Consider the following 23082-nt stretch of genomic DNA (forward strand, 5'->3'; position numbering starts at 1 on the left):
ATGTTTTCGAGAAATATCATAAGTTTTAAAATTATTATTAAAATATATGTATTATTAAAACAATAAAAAAAAAGTTTAATGAAGTTAGAAATATATGAAAAACGAGAAGTAATAATGTTAACTTTCTGGACCAAATTAAACCAATCAGGTAAAATTTCGATATGTGTAACCACTTTGGAAAACTCTAGAACAAGTAAACAGCATTCTAAAAAGTAAGCTAATAATAATAGATAATAACAACAATTCAGCCGTCTGCACATTTAAATTTACAAATGAAATTTAAATAACACAAATACTAAAAATAAAGAAATTAGGTAATCAATGTCTAAAACAGCAGTTTTGTTGTAACTTTGTATGTATATATTCATAAAAAAACAAGTTTACGGTACAAAGGCAAGTAAAAAAATATGTAGATAAATGATAATAAAATATCAATAATTTGTAGTAATAGTGATATTAGTGTTCTATCTTTTTTATTAAATGTTTTGAAATCAACTCCATTAAAAATCGCTGTGAAATCAAGCGTGACAGTCACAAAATTTTCGCCGGTTTTTGTAACAAAAATATTATAAAACTCTACAAACTATTAATTTTTCACGATGTTTAAAATATTCGAAAATTAAAAAGTTTTGCCTGAAATTTAGTACACATCGCTCGTGTGTGACACCTGTCAGATATCACTGTTTCAATTTTTGTAGTAGACAACCTGACAGACAAATTACTAGAAACCACAATACTCGTGATACCTCAAAACGTGAAGATTTCTAGAAACCCCGTAACGAAAACCTCACCTCATTCCTTTTCACAAAATAAAAAATAAATTTCGAAATTTCAGACTCAAGTGTCCCATCAGCGTCCGGAACCCACCTCCGCGTGTCCACCCGGAGGAAACGTCGTCGCATATCCGGATTCCGGGCAGCCGGACGCGACCTTGACGCGTCTCGACCCCCGCCACCAGCGGCGCTCTCTTTAAACCCAGTGGTGGAGCACAAGGTTTTAAAAGTCGGGTGAACGCTTGCGGTCGTAGCAAACGCGCCGTGGTAAAAATAGGGCAGTGCAAAAGAGTGATTGTGCGAGAACGGACGGAGTTGTGTTGGTTAGTGCTGCTCGTACCATGGACGGAACACAACGGTACCTTTTGATCGCGGCCGCGACAATCCTCTTCTGCGGTCTCTGCCATGGAGTCGGAGTACGAACGAAGAAGAAAGGTGAGTGCTAAGGAACCGGGATAAAGACGTGCGCCAGTGATGACAGTGGTCAGTGGTTTGCGATGGTGGATTTGCTGGATCGGCGACAGTGCGGAGGGAACTACCCCTAAGTCGTACCGTTGATCGATGATCGAGCGTGTAGGAGCGGTTTGAGTACCGTTGTGGGTTTGGGCAGAAATTGGCGATGACGCGATGATGGGGTCAAAGATAGCGATTTTGTTGATGGGTTTTGAATTTGAGATCACGTGGCGGTGGCTAGTAGTAGTAATAGACAGTTTTGGTACTATTACGGTAACGATAGAATCAGCGTTGTTTACATTACGACTACACCAAAATTCATATTGTAACCACACAAAATAAGTATTTGTCGACGCGTTTCGCCAAACACTAAAATTTATACTTTTTTGACAATGTAGGATTTTTCCAAATTTCTAAGGTTGAATGACTCGCTAAATTTGGAAAGCAACAAAAATAAGTCTTGTGGTTTTGCACTAACATTTTGCCAGTCATACAGGATCTGTTATTTAGCACTGTGGTTTTTGGTGCAAACTTGAGTATTTCTTAGATTTAAAGTGGCAAATAACTCAGAATTTTCACTGTGAATATAAACTGAACGACACTGTATTTACAAATAAAATATGTGTACATTTCTTAATTTGCATAAAGTGCGATATTAACACTAGGCTTTCGAAACAAAGTAATTTAATACGAAACTTTCGTAAAAAAAAACGTTTTAAAAGATATTTCACGCATGCCAACACAGATTGTAGAGTAATTTTACAGTTTATCATAGCACATGATCGACAAGCTAATATCAGAAAAACCAACTTTTACTTACATTAAATGGAAAATTTGTAAAAATCGTCCACATCTTGGGGTTTTTTCAATAGTTTGTATTGTAAATGTTAAAATGTGGTCTTCATTCTTACAATTACTTAGGTGTGAATTTCAAAATTTCAAAATTACATAATTCGTTTTTTTTTTTTTTTTGGAAAGTGTAGTAAGTTCCAAATTTTTACTGCTTCGAAAGGAAATTTTTCTTGTTTAACATAGATATATTTTTTACGTCTTTTGTTGTATGTATATATTTTTGAAAAATAAAACTTCACTCTGTTCACCTTTATGTAAGTGGTGTTAATTTAATCAAGCGATCACAAGTTCAAGTTTTAATGCATGATTAACTATTTAACAAAGCATTCATTTTTAATTTGCTTTCCATAAACTGAACCTTTTTGATTTTTAAAATTCGGTGAAACCTGACATTGTCTCCAGAATTATTTTGTTTTTTTACTAAAATTATTGATTATCTTATCATAAAAATTTTATATTGCACTATAAGTATGAAATCTGATAATCAATTATTGAAGGTTTCTGTGTTTTTTAAAATTCTTACTTTTCAATTTTTAAAACCAATAGAGTTTTAGACGCCTAATATAGCCACTAATTCGGTGGTACCAATCAAATGTATTATTTTTTCCCACTCAAATTTAAGTTGGCAACAATTAATCTTTTAAATTGGGCACCACTTTCTAATAACTGACATTTTTATTAATGCATTTTAATTATATACGTTTTAATATTTTTTTGTTAATATGTAGTTAATAAATGGTACCTATGTTATTACAACTGTGATTGTTAAATGTTAACATTTTCACATCTGAAAACAGGGCATCTGGGCACAATAAAACTTGATTTTCCCTACATTTTAAATTTGGTGCCACGAAATCCACCAATCGAATGTGCTGCTTGATTAAAAGATTGGTGCCACCTTTTTTTTAATTTTTCTTTTTCATAATAAACTTTTTCGGTCTTGAAATGAACATTATTTTTTAAAACATATACATGATAAAAAAAAACTCCTCTAGTAGGCCGTGCAATTTACACGTTTATTTTTAATGTTGACAATACCAACGCGTTGCTTAATCAAATTGACAGTTATCGTCAAATAACTGTCAAATAAAGAGTAATAATTATTTATTTAAAAAATAAATTGGACGGTCTACTAAACGATTTTTTTTTCGCTCATGTGAAGTAATTATCTATTTATTTTCGAATGATGACGTCATCATTTTATTTTAAGTATCAACTTCTGTCTGATTTTGGATCTAAACGAATAACATCAAAATGTTGATACTTATGGTGAAAATGTTATTATTATATCTGGAAAAAGTTTTACTTGAAAAAATTAAAAAAACTAAACTATAGACATATACCCTGTATATGTGTTACTATGATTAAAAATTTTGCACTAATTCAACGGTACATTATTTAGTTCACAAGTTTAAATTCGACAAAAATCATTAAAAATTCCTTAAATCAATTTGACGTTCACTTAAAAGGCAAAATAACGATGTAGATAGATAAATTGAAAAAAGTGAAAAATTAGCCATTTTTTAATTTTTTTTTTAATATTATAAAATGAAAAACACTATAGACATGAAGGCATGATACTTCCAAAATTATTTTGAGTATGGAAAGTTACCCAACACTAAGTAGTCCTTAGCAACGTATCATCGAGTGTGCCATTTTTGAATCACCTGTATATAGTAATTTTAGAAAAAAAAAATGTTTATTTAATTTTTAGTATAGAACAATGTTTCTCTTTATTACACAACTGCAAGTTTTACCTCAGGTACAAAAAATTTGGTAATCACGGTCTAAAACAATTGTGATAATTTGAATATACTAAAACGACGGAACGATTTTTATAAGAAAATGGATTTTTTTGAAAATAAAATGGAGCTTTTCAAAATATTTACAAAAAAACTTTGACTTCATTGTATAATTTTGATAAACGGTATTTTACAAAATACATTTTTCGTGGTTTACACATTCAACAATAAATTTAATTCGGTAATATTTGTTTGTATAAATAATTTTAAACTAAACAATAGTAGTCCTTGAAATGATAAATAATAATTTAAATATTTAACTGTTTAACGAACATTTGTCACTTACAGTTGGGTGTAAATGAACCCTTTCTTTGTTGTCTACAAAGTTATAATTTTAAGTTATTGTCAAATATCTAAAAGAAAAATTGAACTTTGAAGTTGTGTCTTCTACATTTGGGCCCAAGGATTTTTAAATTGTTGTTCCTACTCTTAATAAACGGTACTTAACAACGTATCATCGTGTTAGTGTGCCATTTTTGAATCACCTGTATAGAGTAATTTTAGAAAAAAATGTTTTATTTTTTTAACTTAATTTTTGAGTCTTGCATTTTTAATATTGAACATTTATTCTCTTTATTATACAACTGAAAGTTTTATCTCAAGCACAACAAAATCACGATTTAAAACGATAGTGATAACTTGAATACACAAAAACAGATAAATACGTAACGACTTTGATAAGAAAATATCATATTTTTTTTTAATAAAATGCAGCTGTTCCAAAATTTTTACAAAAATATTTAAGGCCATTGTATTTTATATACGCATGTATCCAGACTTAATATTTTACTAAATACAATTTTCGTTAATTATTTCTTAAATAATAAAATTTTATTCGGTAATGTTTAAATAATTGTACACTCAAACTAAATAATAGTAGTCCTTGGAATGATAAATATTAATTTAAATATTTAATTGTTAACGAACACTTTGTCACTGACAACTAGGTGTTAATGAACCATTTCTTTGTCGTCTATAAAGTTAAAATTTTAAGAGCGATTAACAAAAGTAAAAAAATACAGAAAAGCAGGATTCCGCGAAAGCCAACGTTTCACAGATGTCGAGGGATGGAAAGTGATAAATCTTTTGTAGAAAATTTGTGTATCTAAACTATTTCTAGAGCTTACCAGATTCAGTGCCGTACACTGACGCGAATTTATTCCTAGAAACCCTTGAGGACTCTGAACTTAAAAAGACGAGTTTAATGATAAAACAACTTCATAATTTTAAAAATACGTGTTTTTTAGAAAGAATTTTTCAAAAAAATTACTGTTTGAGTTAATGTTGACACTTGATAATAAAAATAATTGCGGTAGCAAATGAAACTATTTCTTGCATCTTTTTGCTGTTCATGTTTTTATGGCGTTTTTACAGTGCAAAAAAGTTACTTAGTTTGAGCCCATTCACTTTTGAAAAACACCTAGTTCTCTTCGAACTAACACAATTTAACTGAAAACTTTCCATAGCACAACTTGCGCCTTTCAAAATAAACCTCACATCTTCACCAACGGTTGCAAGGCTGTCATTCACCACAGCAGCGCGAAATTAAAATTTTACAAATTTCGACTTGGTTGCATTTAGCCACTTGTCTCAATCTCAGCTATTGCCAACTTTCTTCTTACGTAACAAACAAAAAGTGCGCGGACTCCTCCTCCCAAACTGCTCCTATTTTAATTACCATTTTCGAATTTCTCTCAAAGAAAGGTTTAGGCTCGCCGTTTAAACAAACAAACACCCGCCGAAAGTTCGAAAGTAACAAAAAAACACAACCCGGAGCTAACACCGCCAAAATAATCGCTCGACAGCCACAATTCAACCAGAAAAACGGCAATTGTGAATGTTCATTCACACAACCAGACATGTCAAGTTCAACAAGCGCTAGGTACAAGAACCTCTGCATTTAATTTAAATTCGTAATTAAGCGCATTGTGTCCGATAATTTCCAAATCGCAAGACTAATCTGGAAAAAAGTCGTGAAAACTTCGCAATCGATTAGACACACGGTGTTTTCGTTTTGCTTACATAAAGCGGATGATTTCAGCGATAAGATCGGCTGTCGCACTGCAAAAGTAGGTGAAAAGAGCAGTAGAGTCAAGTGAATTTAAGTGTCTAACCGTTAAGATTGTATAACTCCGGTAACCTCGTTCCGGTGATCTCTGCCGCCGATCAGAATGCACAGAAAACAGAGGCAACGAAAGTGAATTTTGCTTTTTTGCAACGTTTAAATAAGGTTTAGAGATCATTTTGTTAGTGTAAATACAGAACATTGTGAGTGGTAATTAGGCGGTTTGTTAGAACTTCCATGTGAGGAATGTTGTACAACGTAAGATTATACAGGTGGATTAGTCATCTTACCTGATTATTGCAAAGTTTAATACTTTCTTCAGAGTTAATGTCCTGGTTTGAAATTTAATTAAAGCTCTGTCTTCAGATATTATCGATTTTGGTTTTTGATTTGTAGCGTTTTTATGACGATTCGGCAAGATAAGAGTCATATTTATTATAAGGAAATCGCTTCAGAGAAAGCTTGTATTTTTTCATTGTTGAAGTTGCCTAACTTGTAATGTTTTAGTGGTTGTACTAATTAATAATTTTTATTGTGCAAACTGACAAACAAACTTGGTGTAATTTATTAAGAAACGCAAAAACGGTGAACACAATGTTCACCAAGGCTGCTAAAGTCGTTTTATTAGTGGGATACGCTAGTCTTTAAAATGTACACAAAAACGTAACATTTCACTTGAAAGAACGATTTTATTTTAAGAAGTATTAAATACACAATTGGCCTCTAGCGCTAATGACGAATATAATTGCTGTTTATGTTTTCTCACATAAATATCGCCACATAGCATGACTCACTGCCATGTATCACTTGTAGTTTTTAACATCGCGTTACACTCATTAGTGGTTTTAAACGTTCCAAATCCAAAAGTATCACTTTATTTCACTGAGTTGTAAAAAAAATACATTCCACTTGTACATTTTGCAATGAATATATAAAAGTGCCATTCACCAAATTTATTACATTGTAACTAAGGCTATAAAATTTAAAATATGGACTTGTAATATGTCACTCGGAACTGAATTCAAAAACACGCTCACAAAAATCCAAATGGAACTTTTTATTTGAAAGTTAATTTAACTTCTATTCTTTTACTAGTATTATGTGGTCTTTTTATTAATAATTCTCAAGGTTTATATTACAGCTTACTTATTTTTTCACTGTTGTGGTTTTTGGAAGCTACAAAGGTGCGATATAGATTAAATTTAAAAAATTCTCTGTTTCCACTGGTAATATAGGTACTTTCAAAAAAACGTAAAATTAGATCTGTCAAAATATTAAAAAAAAAAACAAATTATCTAATTTGCGAATTGAAAATAGTTCCTAAGCTTATCAATCGTCAAAAATATTCAAATTTAGCGTCTAAAGGAATTTTTAAAATTGTATAATTAATGGCAACAGTTTTTTATACAAAGGTCATTTTTTAAGATGGGAACTTCTTAAAATTATTGAAAAATTACTGTAGTTCTATGTAAGTTCTGTTTATTTATGCAAAGTAACTTTTTGATCAATTTTCTTCGATATTTGTAAATTGCAAGATTTTTTTATAATTTTTACAAAGGTTTTAGTCGTTTTTGGTCGTAAGTGGCTATAATGTGACACTTGGTACTGGATCAAATAGCACTTTTTCTAAAAAAAAATACGCAATAGAATCGAAAAAAATGATGCTTTACTTTGTACACTATTTTCTAAGCAAAGACAACTCGGTTAATGTTACGACCAAACAAATATTGGTGTTTGTTTTCCCAAATTTTTCAAGTTTAAAAAATACAACTTCTAAATTATAAATTTAAATTACTGATGCGCTGCTACACAAAAAATTCGAAAAGTTTTTCTGAAATACGATTTAAAAGAGGTTACAGAATTAATTGTAGTTCTCAGTATATTGAAACGCGTTTAAACCACAAAAGTAGCCCGCGTTTTCGCGAACCAAAAACTAAAAAAATCTCCCAACATCTTAAAAACTAATTACCACGATTCTTGATGTCGACCACAAAAAGCCCGTTTGTCGGCGAACTTTCTGTTTCAGGTCCCATTTACCTACATTGCGTACCCGGAAACTGCACATATCACGTATTTTTACCCAAATTACACGCACTTTTGACGTTACCAGCGTCATTTAGCACGCAAAAACTAATCGCCGCTCTTGAACCTGTTCATGTACCGAAAAACCGCACGAAATTCTGAAAACTCATCTCCGCCATCCGTTTTCTGAATTAAAACGTGTAAACTAATTGTAATTCCCGAGAAGCAATTCCGAATATTAATCAACCAAACAACAAAGGAATTTTTTCACGACGCAAAAAATTGCGGTCGGGATTAACGAACACTAAACACACATTCTAAACGCAATCTGCGAGAAAAATAGTCATTTGGCTGCGAGCGACAACAAAACCAATCGAGCTTTCAGATGAGCACGCGATCAAATCCAGCAAAAACGACCTTGTAATGAATCGTTGCGCTTTTTGATTGTCACACTCTGAATCCGTGTAAGTTACACATTTCAAAAGTTGAATCTATAATATCTTATATCAGACGAAATAGAAAGTTTTCAAAAACGCAGTAATAACATAGGAACTACGTTAAACGTTGCGTAAGCGGCTTAAATGTGCAAAAATTCAGGCCGGTCCTGAAAAATTCGCATTGCGTCACCAATGCATCTGCAACGAATTATCTAAATACCTTCCTGTGCATATTTCAACGCGATGCATCCTCATATCCAACGTAATTAAAATTTTAAGCATTTCCTACTCTCGATTAGTAAGTTACAAATCGCCCGAATATTTTTTCGTTCCCTTCTAATGTAGTGAAAGTCATTTTCCTACAAATAATCAAATAATCAAATATGCAAATGAAAAACGCACATGCTATGCGTACACCTGAGGCGACTTTATCCCAAAACTTTTACTATTTAAAACCGCAGTTATCTCGTCTTGCTCCGACTAACTTCCTCTATGCATAAAATTTTAAATGTGCAAAAACTGGTGCAGTAACAAGATCACAATGTGAAAGTCATCGGTCAAATCAAATGGTCCACATGATGATCCCTAATGGCAGAGAAAGTCAGCCTATCAGTCGATCAAAAAGCAGCCTAGGTTATCACATCTTCACCTTTTATCGGGCGAATCACGAAAATGACTTTTGTCATGCGTTTTCAGGATTGCCTCAGAGAGAACACTTAAGTAGTTTGCATTCATGATAAAATAATTGACCCATTTAGTAAATACCCATTTAACTTCTTTGTGCCAAGGCTGGGTGCTATTTCATGAGTTGGTAGACAGAGGAGAGATGCAAGTGTAAACTCAGTAAGCCAAAATTTTACTACTTATTTTTACGTTCTACGTTTACCAACTATTTAAAAAATCTGTACATAATTGTAAAACCAAATAATTTGAAAAACATTACATTACGTTTCCGCAATATTGCGTCCTTTATCAGGTTTAAAAGAGTCAAGTCATCTTAAAGACACAGTTACACAATTGGAAGTGGGACAAGTCGAGCTTGGCAAATAATAAAACAGACCGCGTTTACAAAATGGCACGTTTCGTCAGTCAGGAGTATTTAAAAAATAATAGCTGGCTTTATCTTTAGCTTAATTCTCAGACTAAATTGTTTTCGTATGACACGTGGTTATTAAAATTACAAAAATGTAATGTTGTAAACACAAATTATCTGATTTGTGATTTCTTAAGCCAGCAGCTGTATAAGCGGCACTTAAAACAAAAAATTAAAACTATTAACATTCAATAACGTCAGTTGGTTTAATAATCACAACACACACTAACTTATCTTTTTTATCACAAGTGCAATCAGAATTAGAAATATAATAAAATATATTCTACACATGTAATTAATTACAGCATGGTAGTTTTGTGTGAGAATTATTGTGCCAAGCCACTTCACTCCTTTTACAATTGTAGCGGTAACTCCATGAAAATTTTATTATGTCATTATATTGTATTTCTCGTTAATGAATCAAGGTAATTTTATATACCAATAAACACTAACTGTAAAGATAATTAGCATACCTACGTGTAACTAACTATTAAAATATTAAATTAATTTGTATAAGCGATTTTTACAAAAATATAATAAACATGCGCTACTTTTAATAATAGTAGTGAACGGCAATTATTGCAGGCATAAAAACTGGTGATAGAGCAAAGCACAAGAGGCCAAACCAGTCATACAAAAGACATTAGAGACTTCATTTTCCACTAATTAAATGGCCTATATCTGTTGTAGCAACAGTATAACGTAACTGGAATTTAACATAAAATACAGTTTTTTTTGAGAGTTCACAATTCTTACAAAAATATTGTAATCAGATAAATAGTTTCTACAACTGTCCACTCAAGTATAATTAAACAGTTTAAAAAAAAATGCGTTTGCGTGACATTAAAATTTGATGAATTTCTTTTAGGTATTTAGTTGAAAGGTAATAATTAAATCACCGCTGTTTAATTCAGTAACGCACAACATACGTCAGAACTAAAACCTTTCATTAAAAAATTTAGCTACGAGTACCGAAATTGCAACCCAAAAACGCGTGTTGCAACTAGGAAAATGCCAAAACCGCCGATTCGTACCTCTTTAATATTAATGCTCCACTATGAATGGCAGTTAAATAATAACAACGAAAGTAATCCTGTCAGCTTTGATAAAAATCAACTGATGTAACACAATAATAGCCATTTTATTATAATGCGTGAAGAAAGCGAATAAATAAAATTCCGCACGAAACCGAAAATTACAGGTTTTGTCACTCACTTAAAACCAGGAACAAAAGTTATACAACCTGAAAATATGCATTCCGTCGGGACTTTCCCATTTTCCCCATAGCAGTTTCGAAATTAGCAAGGCTATGTCCATGTATAGATCGATTTTTAACGAACAAAGCATAGCGTTGTCGTAACAGGCGTGGCTCAGTTTGAACTTTGACTTGCATTTAAAGCGCTTTTTATTAAAGCACGATTATACAACACGCTGAAAATCACTCAGCACCTGCCTTGACCTATCATCGCAGTCTCCAAACCTCCCAATGGAAGCGCGGGAAACGGCACGTGACCTTGACTTTCGAAAACGTAGATGGACGCTAAACGGGCTAATTGTTAGAATGTTTGGTGTTTTGGCTCGAAGGGAACTTTCGCGGAGAGGGAAACCTGAAAATCGACGAGTGAAACTGTAGCGGTTTTTGAGCGCGACGAAAGTTTCCATTTCTAAAAATGCATCCGTGTGGCGCGAAAACTCGAATTTAAATTAAAAAAAAATTATTACTGTTTTGGCACATAATAGTACCGACGTATAAATATAATTAAGTAAATGGGTTCATTACGTCACCTTCACACTTAACACTTATCAAAATGGCTTTGTTATCAGCGTGGAACGTTAACGGATTTTACTATATCTACGAATTTAATAAAATAAATTACAATCCACGAATTTCGGCCTCTTTGACTTAAAATACGGATAAATAACTATGATAATTTCGTTCAAAATTCGTGTATTTTGACAGTTCGTTCCTCGCTATATCTACCTCGAAAGTCCTCCTCACAGTTCCTCCCACACACTATTCTTTAAATATTGAAACAACAATCACAAATTGTAAAATCGTCAAGGTACTTTTCACACCATTCGTAACACTATATCTGTCACTTGCTGCATTATCAATCATCCCGTCGCTTTTCTGCCGTTTCAACAACAAAAACTAAATGTCAACCTTCATAATTAATCGCCGCTGCTAATTAACACAAATACCTATTTCAATTAAAGTAAAACTGCACATTTTTTCGAGTGAAAGCCTTGCACTGAATCAAATTTTCTCGCAAAGTTCTCGCCAGTTACATAATTAAATTAGAACAAAGTCATGCAGTTAATAACCCCACCCTCGCTCTAAAAACCTGCGACTATACATTTGTTCCGAACGACTTTCAACCGTGAAACTTTAAGAACAATAACATCTTAACACCTACTCTTGATCTGACAAAGGACAAAACTGATCGAGTTTTGCCAACAAATAAGCAAATAAAGGCATGATCGTGCGCTGGCTTAGGGCGAGGTTGAATTATTGCAAGCTCCACACACTTTGAATAGAGAATGTAGAAACATTATCATTACAGGACTGTAAGGAGGTTGACGCCAGGTGTTTTACTGTTGTGTGTTTGCAAACGGATACTGTTGCACAACAACGAAAGGTTCGACTCCAAATTTTACAACCTTCATGCTTTAAACGGGAGAACTTGGAAGCGTTTAGCAACTTCCTTGTGGTTTTGCGAATTTTAGGAATGTCGGGGGAAATTCGCGATTAAGAGGTGTGCAACGATGATGGATGGCCAGAAATCGTAATTATACACCATATTTAAATCGGGGATATTAATTAGCGCCAGGATTGACATCATTAGCGGTTAATTGAAGGTTGACTGCATTTGAAAGAAATCGCGGTTGAAGATTATATAATTGAGAATTGGAAGTAGCTGCTACGAATTTGGATAAGTGAAGATCGTTTTTCTAACCGAATTTCAAATTTGTTTAAATTTCATACTTTCTTCATTTTTTCTTACTTTCCCTTTTAATTTATTCCACTCTAATTGCCGTTTGACTGAATAGTGGACAAGATAGCGTTTACTTGTAAAGTAGCAATTTAAATTACAAATTAACTTTATCTTGTCTTGTCGGGGCTTTTAAACGGAATGATTTGAATAAAATTTATTCCAGCGAACAAAGATATAAATATCGGAGTGTGAGTTCGATTTAATACAACGTCAAAATACGTTCGTCGGATTTTCAACGATTTACCAACAAATAATGTACAGAATTTATCGTTTTTTGTACTTATACTTACGTCATCGACTTTTCGAAGGAGATAGGTAATATTCTTCTAACCCGAGATTAATAATAATGACTTAACAAAATTTCTAACAAAGCGGTTACGCAATCAGTGACACGCTGGTCCATAAATTATTATTATTATTATTATTTTAGAACCCCCGTTACAATACAATACATTACAAAGAAACAATTTCAACCTAAACAAAAAAAAAAACGAGATTTCAACACGTCGCGATAATGAGACTTTCAACACGGAATTTTATTTAAACATAAACTTATCTTAACTGTTTATCACTCCATAAAATCACCGTCTTAACACCACTACGTTACGGAAAAAATACTGACTTGAAAGTACCGATTGCCCAAAACTTGTACCAGATTTTACCAAACTAATTGCCTCGTCTGCCCCATCACACGTGACTAAATGCCACCTATTTAGGCTAACTGGAAAAAAACGCACGTTTGTAAATCAACACGTTACTTTTATATGCAAAAGTCACCAAAATGCCACGAACAAAGTGCAGAGATTCATTAAACCTCAATGTCGAAACTAAGTCTCTAATTAATCATGTGGGAATGAAAAAGTTGGATGCTCATTTCTTACGCAACCCTAACTGAATAGCTATTCTCTGACATTGACCTTTAGCGATTTCCTCGTATTCGGCCTTCCTTGTTTCGTGCCTTTGAGGGAGTGAAAAAACACAAGTGCTAGTGTTACCTTAAACTAATTTTAACAATTTGAAATTGGCTTGAAATTTCGTGTAATTATGGTAAATAGAAGACCTTCAGAGTGTAAATACCATAATCTAGTGGATTATTTACTAAACGTTGCAATAAAAAAAATACAGGAGCTATAATTAAGTAAATGGTGACAAAATCTTGCAGGCGTTTCTTTCAGTCGAGGGTTAGAGTTCCTTATTCTACATAATAATTTAATATTTTTTTATCAAATTTTAAAATTCGATTGTCAATTTCCGTTAAAGGCAGTCGCCGCACTTCCAATCCACGATATAATTACTTTGACCCACTCATTCTAAGCATTGTGATTGATTTATTGAAGTGATATTATAATTGCGGCAATTTGTTATCGTAATATGAAAATTATACCGGCACAGTAGCCTTTAACCGTAAAATGGCGGAGTTGATTTGCGTTACACATTGCGTTACGACAATGATAATAATTAATCCGACAATACGTCTCTATCAGTGCGAAAAATCCCTCGTTAGACATTTTCTAACAATAGCTGTGATAAGATCATTTCCTTCATACCGTAATTATTGAAGTTGCGAAAACAGGAACGTGCCAATAGGCCCTATTAAGAAAAAAACACGATTTCGCAAATTATAACTCTCCATCATCATTACTCTAAACTGAAGGCAGGTGATCTTGTGATGCAAGCGATCACTGGAGCTTAACTAATATGAGAAATTGAAATAAGTATTGGTTGGACTGCTGCCAGACCTTGAAATGTGGCTAGTGCCAATAAAAACCAATCAGGAATAATTCCCATTTGGAAAATTTATCAAGCGAGTAGTTACGCGTCGAAGAAAGTAACGTAAATGGAACGTAACGAAACGCACACATAGATCAAACAGATCCATCCAGGTCAATATTTATGAGGATTTCCCGTTTCCGAAACAAATTTGTAATTACGTGGTGATCAATTGAAGGAAACATTATAATTACGACAATAATAGAAATCTGATCCATCTAACAAGCACAAACAGAACGTCAATTAATCTAATTAAAACGAAGCCAGTTGAAAAAATTGATTACCCATGCCGTTTATATATATACAGCCTTACTTTCAGCATAATAAAGCCATTATTTACATAAAAGTGAAGCAAAAACAAATTCATACGAAATGAAGAGTTTCTCCGAGGAGTACTTTGCGTAAGCGGTACTTTCTTCTCGTAAAAAATCTACGAAGAAAAGCTGTTATCCTTGTGTTCTAATTCCATCGTGAAGATTCCACTCCGCATAAGCCACTTGAAAAACCTGATTACAAGTTCAACATCCTTTTAATCGTTTATTTACAAGCCTATTAGCCGGTAAGCAGAATCAAAGTCAAGGCTGGTTTAAGGTGAATCGTAAAATGTCAATGAATTCAACAAATCCTGAAAAAATTCATTGAAGAAACAATACGACACGATAAGATCGGCAAACCAGATTTATAAATCAAGAAAGGTAATCGAACTATAACACGATTCCTGTTTTTGTTGGTTGCGAAAGCTTTCTCCTGTAATTGTAGTTAAAACGGATTTTACTATTAAAAATGTAATCTAAGCCATGCGTGGCATCGCATTAAATTAATTGATGCTTAGCCGTAGGGGAAAAAAGTAAATTCGTAAAAACGCAACGCCAGGAGCAAAATTTCATATTTTCACTTGCTACGTACGGAATTTTCTCTTAGACGACAGACAGCACTAGCCACTGTTTGACCTTTTTTCATAGTATTCACGTTGCAAACCACATTCTGCGACCAGGCCGACACCTGCTGACAAAGATTTATGGCTTGTACCAACCTAGATAAATTATAATTAAAAAGAATAATCACAATTTTCCATTTTTAGAAATATGGGCTATTTCCCAAGACGCGAGTCGTTAAGTCTTACGCAAATTTTTCGCCGATTTTGTTACGTAGTATTGGGCCATAAATCAATGTAAAAATGTTTCATTTAGAGATGATGAATGAATTATGTCAGGAATTAAGTACGACCGGGGGGCACTCGATAATTGAAAACTGGTCGAAAATTTACGATTCAATGGTTTTGAAAATTCTTACTCGAGCAGGAATCCCGTGTGAAATTTTTACTAGTGTGGTCATATCCTGAATAAACTCGAACTTGAGTGTGGCTAGTTAAAATAAAAATATGATTAAAACTAGGCCAAGTTATCTAAGTCAAACACTTCTCTTTTTGTTAGAGAGCAGTAGTGAAACCTCAAAAATCTTCTCCAAAATATATTTGCATGGTAATATGTACGTCTGGCGAAATATAGGCACGAAAAGTTGTCATTACTGTGGTAAATCTGAATAATTAAATTAAGTGCCGATTAATTTGATGTAGAAAAAGAAACTCCACAGAATACAGAATATATTAACAAAAATATATAAAATGTGGTTTGCAGCAATGAAAATTATGTCGTAATTTATTCAAACAATTTCTTTTTTAACTTGAATGCAAACATTTTCAATAAAAATTCCGAATACAGTTTGCGAATTTTATTACAGGAAGAGTACGCTTCACAGCTGTTGTTAATTTATAACGACTGACGAATCATTCTTCAAGTGTTTCACTATTATTAATTAGGGTCAAGTAGTCAGTAAGGTACAGCTGAGCATTTGGTCTTTATATAACATACACTTATTTAATTGAATGACTTTTCTATATGTTCGTTTGTAATAAAACTCACATAGTACTAGTCTAAACCAGAAATTCTTTAACAGATGACTTTTGATCTGTTTAAAAGACACACGAAAAGTACCTAAACTTGACACACTAAAACGCCATATCATTGTATAATTGACACTTCAAATATTGTTCAAGAGATGCATTATCATTTTGAAGGTTACATTGGAGTGACAAGTTTGAGTGCCAAAGAATTAGATTTCTGGCACTATGGAAAATTTTTCCAGTTCTGTCCGTTCTTTTTTTACAAGATTTTTTACCTTATACATAACTTACACAGAAAAGTAGAAAACATATGGGTTAAAAACCATTGATTATTACGTTAAAGTTCGCCTTAACTACCATACTCCAGATGGTGACACTGATTTAATTGCAACACAACAATCAACAAACATCTATGGTCATTAACCGACAATGAAACGCTCACGTTAATAGTAATACCAAGCCAATTAAAATCTTTTCGATTGCACGACACTGTTAATCACAACAGAATTTATATATACAACTATATAATATAATTCTATAACAGGTATTACGATCGCGTTAACTTATCCTGTCCAAAAAGAAAAAAGTCGAAGCTGTAAATCTAAACATACCGTAATAAATTAGAAAAAACATTTAATATTTTCTTAGGAGACATTGTATATCGTCAAAAGTATCATTTTGAGCCTTTATTGATTCAGTTTTGCATCTTCTTTAATAACTAAAAATGTGGGCTCGAAAATATTAATCATAACGTTAAAGTTCGCCTTAACGATACTCCGGAAGCTTACACCAATTTAATTGAAACACGACAATCAACAAACATCTATGGTCATTATCCGACAATGAAACAGTGAAATTAATAGTAATACCATAGCTTAGTAATATTTGTGCCAACTCCTTATATATAAATAACTTTTAATATTTTCTTCCAAGATATTGTACATCGTTAAAAGCACAATTTTAGTACCGCTAGTCAAAAATAACTGTTTTATTAAAATTAGAAATTACTCGGTCTACTGACCAATTTTATTTGTGCAACACGAATATAAAAGTTCGATTTAGGCAAGACAAGAGCGCAAATGTCGCAGAAAGTACGTGAAAAAACGAGTATATTTAAAACTAAAATAAAATGTGTTGTAACGCCAACCATATGTTTCCGACCCCTAATCAGTACAAAACCTTTCTGAATTCCATTAAAAAAAAATGCATTTTAATGCTGAGAAAATCAAGGAAGAAACTTTCCGCTTCAATCGTAATACAAAATGTACGCGTAATAATTTAATCCGTGAAACTAGGAAAACACACACACAATAAATTACCTACAAGGAAGAAAAAACAACAGTTCTTGAAACACCAATCATTATGACAACAATAGCAATCTGCAATTCCAACATCAGGTCAAAGTTTCGTAACGCGCTCCATTGACCTACCCAGAGCATAAAAATAGAAAATTTAAATGAAAATTACCTGCAATCAGACGTTACAAAACCGAATCCGTTTAACTCTTCTGAAAATCCATTAAACCGCCACGATTCGAAAGACATTAAGTCGCAACATCTTGAAACCGCCGATCGAAACCCAAATCTGTTGACTTTCGAACGTAAAAAAGCAGTGTTAATTACTACAACAATCACATTAGCATCTGTTTAAATAGACAATATCGCGTATCGACCAGATATCAAGTTCAGGTGAACGCACAGCGGGAACTTCAACGGTGCGTAAGGACAGAAACTGACACTAGCGAAACGACGCAGTGGCGTACCTTCAAGGATGTTTGGAATAGTAATTACGAGCTAATGCAACGCCTGTGTTTATGTATCACGCACCTCACGTAGTAGCTCGAAGTCCGTTATTATCCGTCCATTATACACATGAGAACTGATTTATGCAAATAGAGAGGTGTTCGATTACTTTTACTGGACGACATATTGTACGCAGACTTGTTTCCACAAATGAAGTGACCGTGAATTAATTAATTAATCGAGTGTCTTTATCTGGGCGGCCGGATTGTCATTTTTAATACGCGGTAATTTCTCCTTTCACTTGACTGTGACAGCTACACTTAAGTCGCATTAAAGTGGCTTAATATAATTAATACGCCAATCAAAAGCAACCTGCGTCTTGCGAATATGGAATTATTCCAGCTTTTAGTTTAACGAATGATACGACGCAGACAATGAGAAAGCGTTATCTAATTAAGCCCATTTTGATTTTATTTGTGCCCACGCCTACAGGAAATTTCTCTCGATGAAGGTAAAACAAAAACCGACTGAGGCTACGTTTTTCTACAAATTTTAATTTACTCCAGTTTATCATATTTGAATGACTTTCTATTTGTTGTAATTAAATTTGTTTATGGCTATTTTATTTATGTAGGTTGCGTTGAGGGTAATTATGTAAAGTTGGATAAAAAAACTACCACACTTAAATTTGCTTGTTTTTGGTAATTACGGACATTTTGCGTAAGAATTACGCCAAGTTAAACAATGTGATATAATAACAATGTTCGCGTCACGAATATTACAATGAAAATTGTTTCGTGATGTACTTAGTCGCTTTATTTTCACGAAATCAGTTTTCTCGAGCAAATAATTAATTCGGACGGCGTATACGCAAGATTTTAATTGTGTTGATTTGAAGAATGGAAATGTTAGTGAAAACGTGCACACACTACTTTATTAGTATGCAAAAACATAAATTAATTATTATGCAGGTGGTCTTGTACTTCCTTCTCAACGTATTTCTCTCCTTCCTGTTTATTTTTCTTTTGTTTCAGCTTCTTTCTTTGCATATCCGCCGTTTAATACTCACTATCACTCTACAATTTGTAAAAAATATTAACTTATCTTCAAAAACACACCTCGGTTTCATTCAATCTTCTTCACACTCAAAACTGATCTACTTTATTTTCATCGTTGTTCCTTTTGCTTTACGATTGATGTTTTTCTTTTTACTGAAGTATATTTTTTTACTTTTTGTTATCTACAGCTTCTTATTCTTTGTAGGGGATTATTAGTGCTTCAAATATGCTATTCTCCCTATAAGTTTAATGAATTCTTAGGTGTTCCATTATCCTTAAAATGTTGTATTATCTCGATATAAAATAGACATTATTTTCATTTTTTAGTTGTGCCTACACTTTTCTTCATCGGTCTTCGTGTCCCGATTTTCCAAGTTTTCTGTTCTGGATACTCTTAGTCTGGCTCTTCAGTTGAGACCTGCCTGGCTTTAGTAGGCCTTATGGTATAATATACCAACGAATATAGTGATTTTGCGACTTTGACTGCTTTGCTACCTCTAGTAATAAATAATGTAACTTATTAGATCAAATTTATGACACTCTTTGTTCGTTTGGGAGCTTGGAAAAATCAAAATCATAAAACCACTATATTCCTTGGCACACTATATAATGCACTACTGCCAGTATAGACCCCAACCTCATCAGAGCACGCAAGCCCCTCCCCCACGACAAGGGGGTATCCGCGGAGGGGGTTATTATTATTAATATTAACTTAATTATATTATTATATAGATTATTATTCAGTTTATCTGTAGAAGGTAATACACATGTTAATTCATTTTTACTGTTAACATGATGAGAGCATTTAAATTTGAAGTGTTTTTAACTCAATTTAAAAAACTCATTGTCCGAAGCGAAACGGAAGGTTATACTCAAAGAAAAACTTGTATCAAAAAATGGTGGTAAAATTATAAGTTAATTACCAAGGTCCAGCGGATATTCGCTTAGAAGATTTTTAATTTAAATTATTTTTAACAAAATATTCTTCGTATCTTTAAATACAAACATCCTTTATGTGTCAATCGTTTGCTCCGACAAATCATAACTAATATCCCCACCATAATTTTAATGACGTCATCTCACAAAAATGAGCTAATATTCCTTGATATGTACCCTTTGAGTTAAATGATCTTTCTAAAGCGAAATTGTTTCAAAGTTACTGCAAGTTTAAATACCGACCTTCCATGGTCTAATCAACTTTAACGCGTCCATCCATCCATGCGGCACACATTTGCTGGTGCGACTACAAGTTTAGTGGTAATTGCTCCCAGCAAATTAAACGGAGCTTCAATTCATTAACAACCATAATTCAAGGAAGGCCATAATTTTATTCTCCGTCTAAATCAACCGAGTGTCTCAAAAATGTCACAGTTATAGTAGGTCAGTGTCTCAAAAATCAACAATAGAAAGCACCTAGTCAGAATGACATCACATGACTGTAATCTTTAAAGTGAATTACATGGTGGTTAGGTGTCTGTGCTCTGAGAATGGTGCAACTCAAGAGCAGAACAATAAAATTAATATCTGTCATAATTTCGTGATTCGAAAAAATTCCGAATCCCAAAAAAAGCCCAATATTTAGAAAGCAGAAAATCAAAATCGTATCTCTTTTTACCCGAATGTTTCGCATAAAAAGCGTTTATTTCCTGCTTAACACCCATCACCTGTGAAATTAATTTTTGGCAATAACCACAAAACCCCTTTTACTAGTGTCAGCAGAAATTGCACCCAACGGTTTTAATTACAACTGTTGCTTAATTACGTTAACATAATTAACGGTTTGTTCACTGATTCCACACTAATTAAATTATATAACCGGGCGCGTGCGTCATTAAATAAAAAAATGTACGTGAACAAAAAATAATAATGAATTTTAGGAAGGAATTTCTGTTGTGCGCTCCTGGGCAATGCATTTTACAGCCGACATAGCATATCAAAAATCGTTATTTAATTGAGTGTTGTGTTGCAGCATGTATTTTTCTTGTGCAACACCAAAAAATTGTTGCGGTCATTTGATTCCTTAAGTAATTGACGCCTTCACGCTTAAAATATACACGTAACTTCCGTGAAGAATAATATAAATAACAGGCACGTGGAGGCCCTTTAATTACACGTTCGAAAAACGAGAGTAATTTTTCATTCTTATGAAACGCTTCTACAAAAACATAAAAAGTTATGCAAAGGTTTTGTCTCAATCCAGCGATTATTATCAATTATTTTCCATTGTTTCTGCAGCCGCTACAATAAATTTAAATATTTAATCTTCAAGCCAATCAAGCATTCGATTTGTGGCCACAACTATTATTTTCTTCCTGTTGAGTTTTGCAATAAAGAAAGTGCAACGAAATTTTTAACAAATGTTGTCACTGCAATAATTTATGATTGTTCTGATTGTACAGGTCCATATCAACCGATTTGTGTGTACGGAAATTACACAACTTATGCATATTCATGTTAGACCTGATTTAATGCGCCTAAACTTCGTAACTCCCGATATACGATTGTTTAATGATTTTTTCAAATATTCCATCTTTTTACGTAACACACCTTGAAATGGGTTTTAATCAGGATTAAAATATGTATCGGGTTCTTACATCATGCAAAAACACTTTCTAGCTTAAATCACGCGTTCATTTTTTACAGAAATTCGCGTTCCTTGCAATATTAATTGTTGTACTATTACTAGTCTAGTACTTGAATTACAAACCGCGCTTTCACTGCACTAGACCCTAATAAAGTCGTTGTGCAAGAATCCGGTAAGACAAAAACTTGCTCTACATCAACCAATTTGCAAAAAAAATTGTTAATTAGTTGCGAAGAATTTGAATGTTTACTATCAGGAATTTGTCTTTTATTTTTGTTACACTTTTTTTGGAATTTCATTGCTCGCGCAAGCCTTGAGCTAGTTTTCTAAAATTTCTCTGACTCCTTTTATTTTTCAATTTTTTTTAGTGAAATTTGCATTTGCATCACAAAGATATAAAAAGTGCACCAATTTCTAAAAATCGCGTTTATCAAGTTAATCCTTTCACGACGACACTCGAACTTATTACCATTTGAATAAAAACAGCGTGAATTTATCAAATTTTTTGCTGATTGTAGAAAAATTAACCTCTTTGGTGGTCTCTATTCACAGGATTATTAGATCACTGTCACACATATATAATTAAATCTATTATTTATGTGACTTAATGAACAGGTTGAACTCTTACAAAACACAATAAAACTCATAGATTAGTTAACACAGATTTAATTATGAGATAACCTGTGCCTCAAACATTTAACAACTTTTTTCAGTAACATTGTTTACATTATTTATCGAGAATAATTAATCAATTTGCTACCGTAAAATAATTAATCACTTGTTAAGCACGTACTTTATGCTTTATGTCATATAATTGACATTTCAACAAAGAAATAAATTAGCATGAAAAATGTGCCATATATGAAATTGTATAGTATAGTCAGACGATTTGTTCAGGATCATGAAATAATAATCTCTGATAATAGTTTTGCTCCTAAAAATTGTAAAACTACATATATCACCCCATTTTTACCAACTAGCTCTTACTACGGAAATTTATAATTTCAAGAGCGTTGAAAGGTTACAAATACGCCTTAATTGGACACCTTGTAACTCGCAAACAGTATTTACAATTTTTATCAACTGCAATTACACATATGTAACTGTAATAGACATTTAGTGACATATAATTTTCCATATTAGATACTACAAATTTTAAGTGAAAGGAACGACTACACATACCAGATCACCGTTAATTAAACACTACAAGTGCTCCAGTTTTTGAAGCTTTTAAGCACGCTAAAACTCAATATGTGAGTGCTAAACGTTGGACCTAAATAATAAAAATCTCATTAGGAGTTTTCGTATTCTTATTTTGTGCAATATATTCAGGTATAAATAAATTATTTAGTTCATTGTAAAAGCAATAAATATTTGCCAAACAATTTATGTCATAGCGATAATATATGAGCAAAATTATTTAAACTGATATGTAAAATACCAACCACAATTTTAAACCAATGACAATAAGTTAAAAAAAAATCAAATTTATCCTTGGCCTAGGAACATTTCAACATTTTGATACAACCAAT

General features: G+C 32.8%; 1 protein-coding gene across 2 annotated transcripts in view; it reads left to right on the plus strand.

Annotated features, from left to right (window-relative positions):
- Positions 1 to 994: 994 nt before the first annotated feature.
- Stw (straw) overlaps positions 995 to 23082 on the plus strand; it is a 28829-nt gene continuing 6741 nt past the window's right edge. The window contains exon 1 of one of the 2 annotated variants that reach the window (XM_064072131.1): positions 995 to 1208. In XM_064072131.1, coding sequence (XP_063928201.1) covers positions 1115 to 1208 — 94 coding nt within the window. In that variant the 5' untranslated portion in view covers positions 995 to 1114. The remainder of the gene's footprint in view (positions 1209 to 23082) is intronic. The other variant, XM_064072121.1, reaches the window with a different exon arrangement.

The sequence above is a fragment of the Zophobas morio genome, unplaced genomic scaffold (assembly GCF_036711695.1).
Source record: "Zophobas morio isolate AGI-343-1 ecotype UQ-CSIRO unplaced genomic scaffold, CSIRO_AGI_Zmor_V1 ptg000004l, whole genome shotgun sequence".
Taxonomy (NCBI): domain Eukaryota; kingdom Metazoa; phylum Arthropoda; class Insecta; order Coleoptera; family Tenebrionidae; genus Zophobas; species Zophobas morio.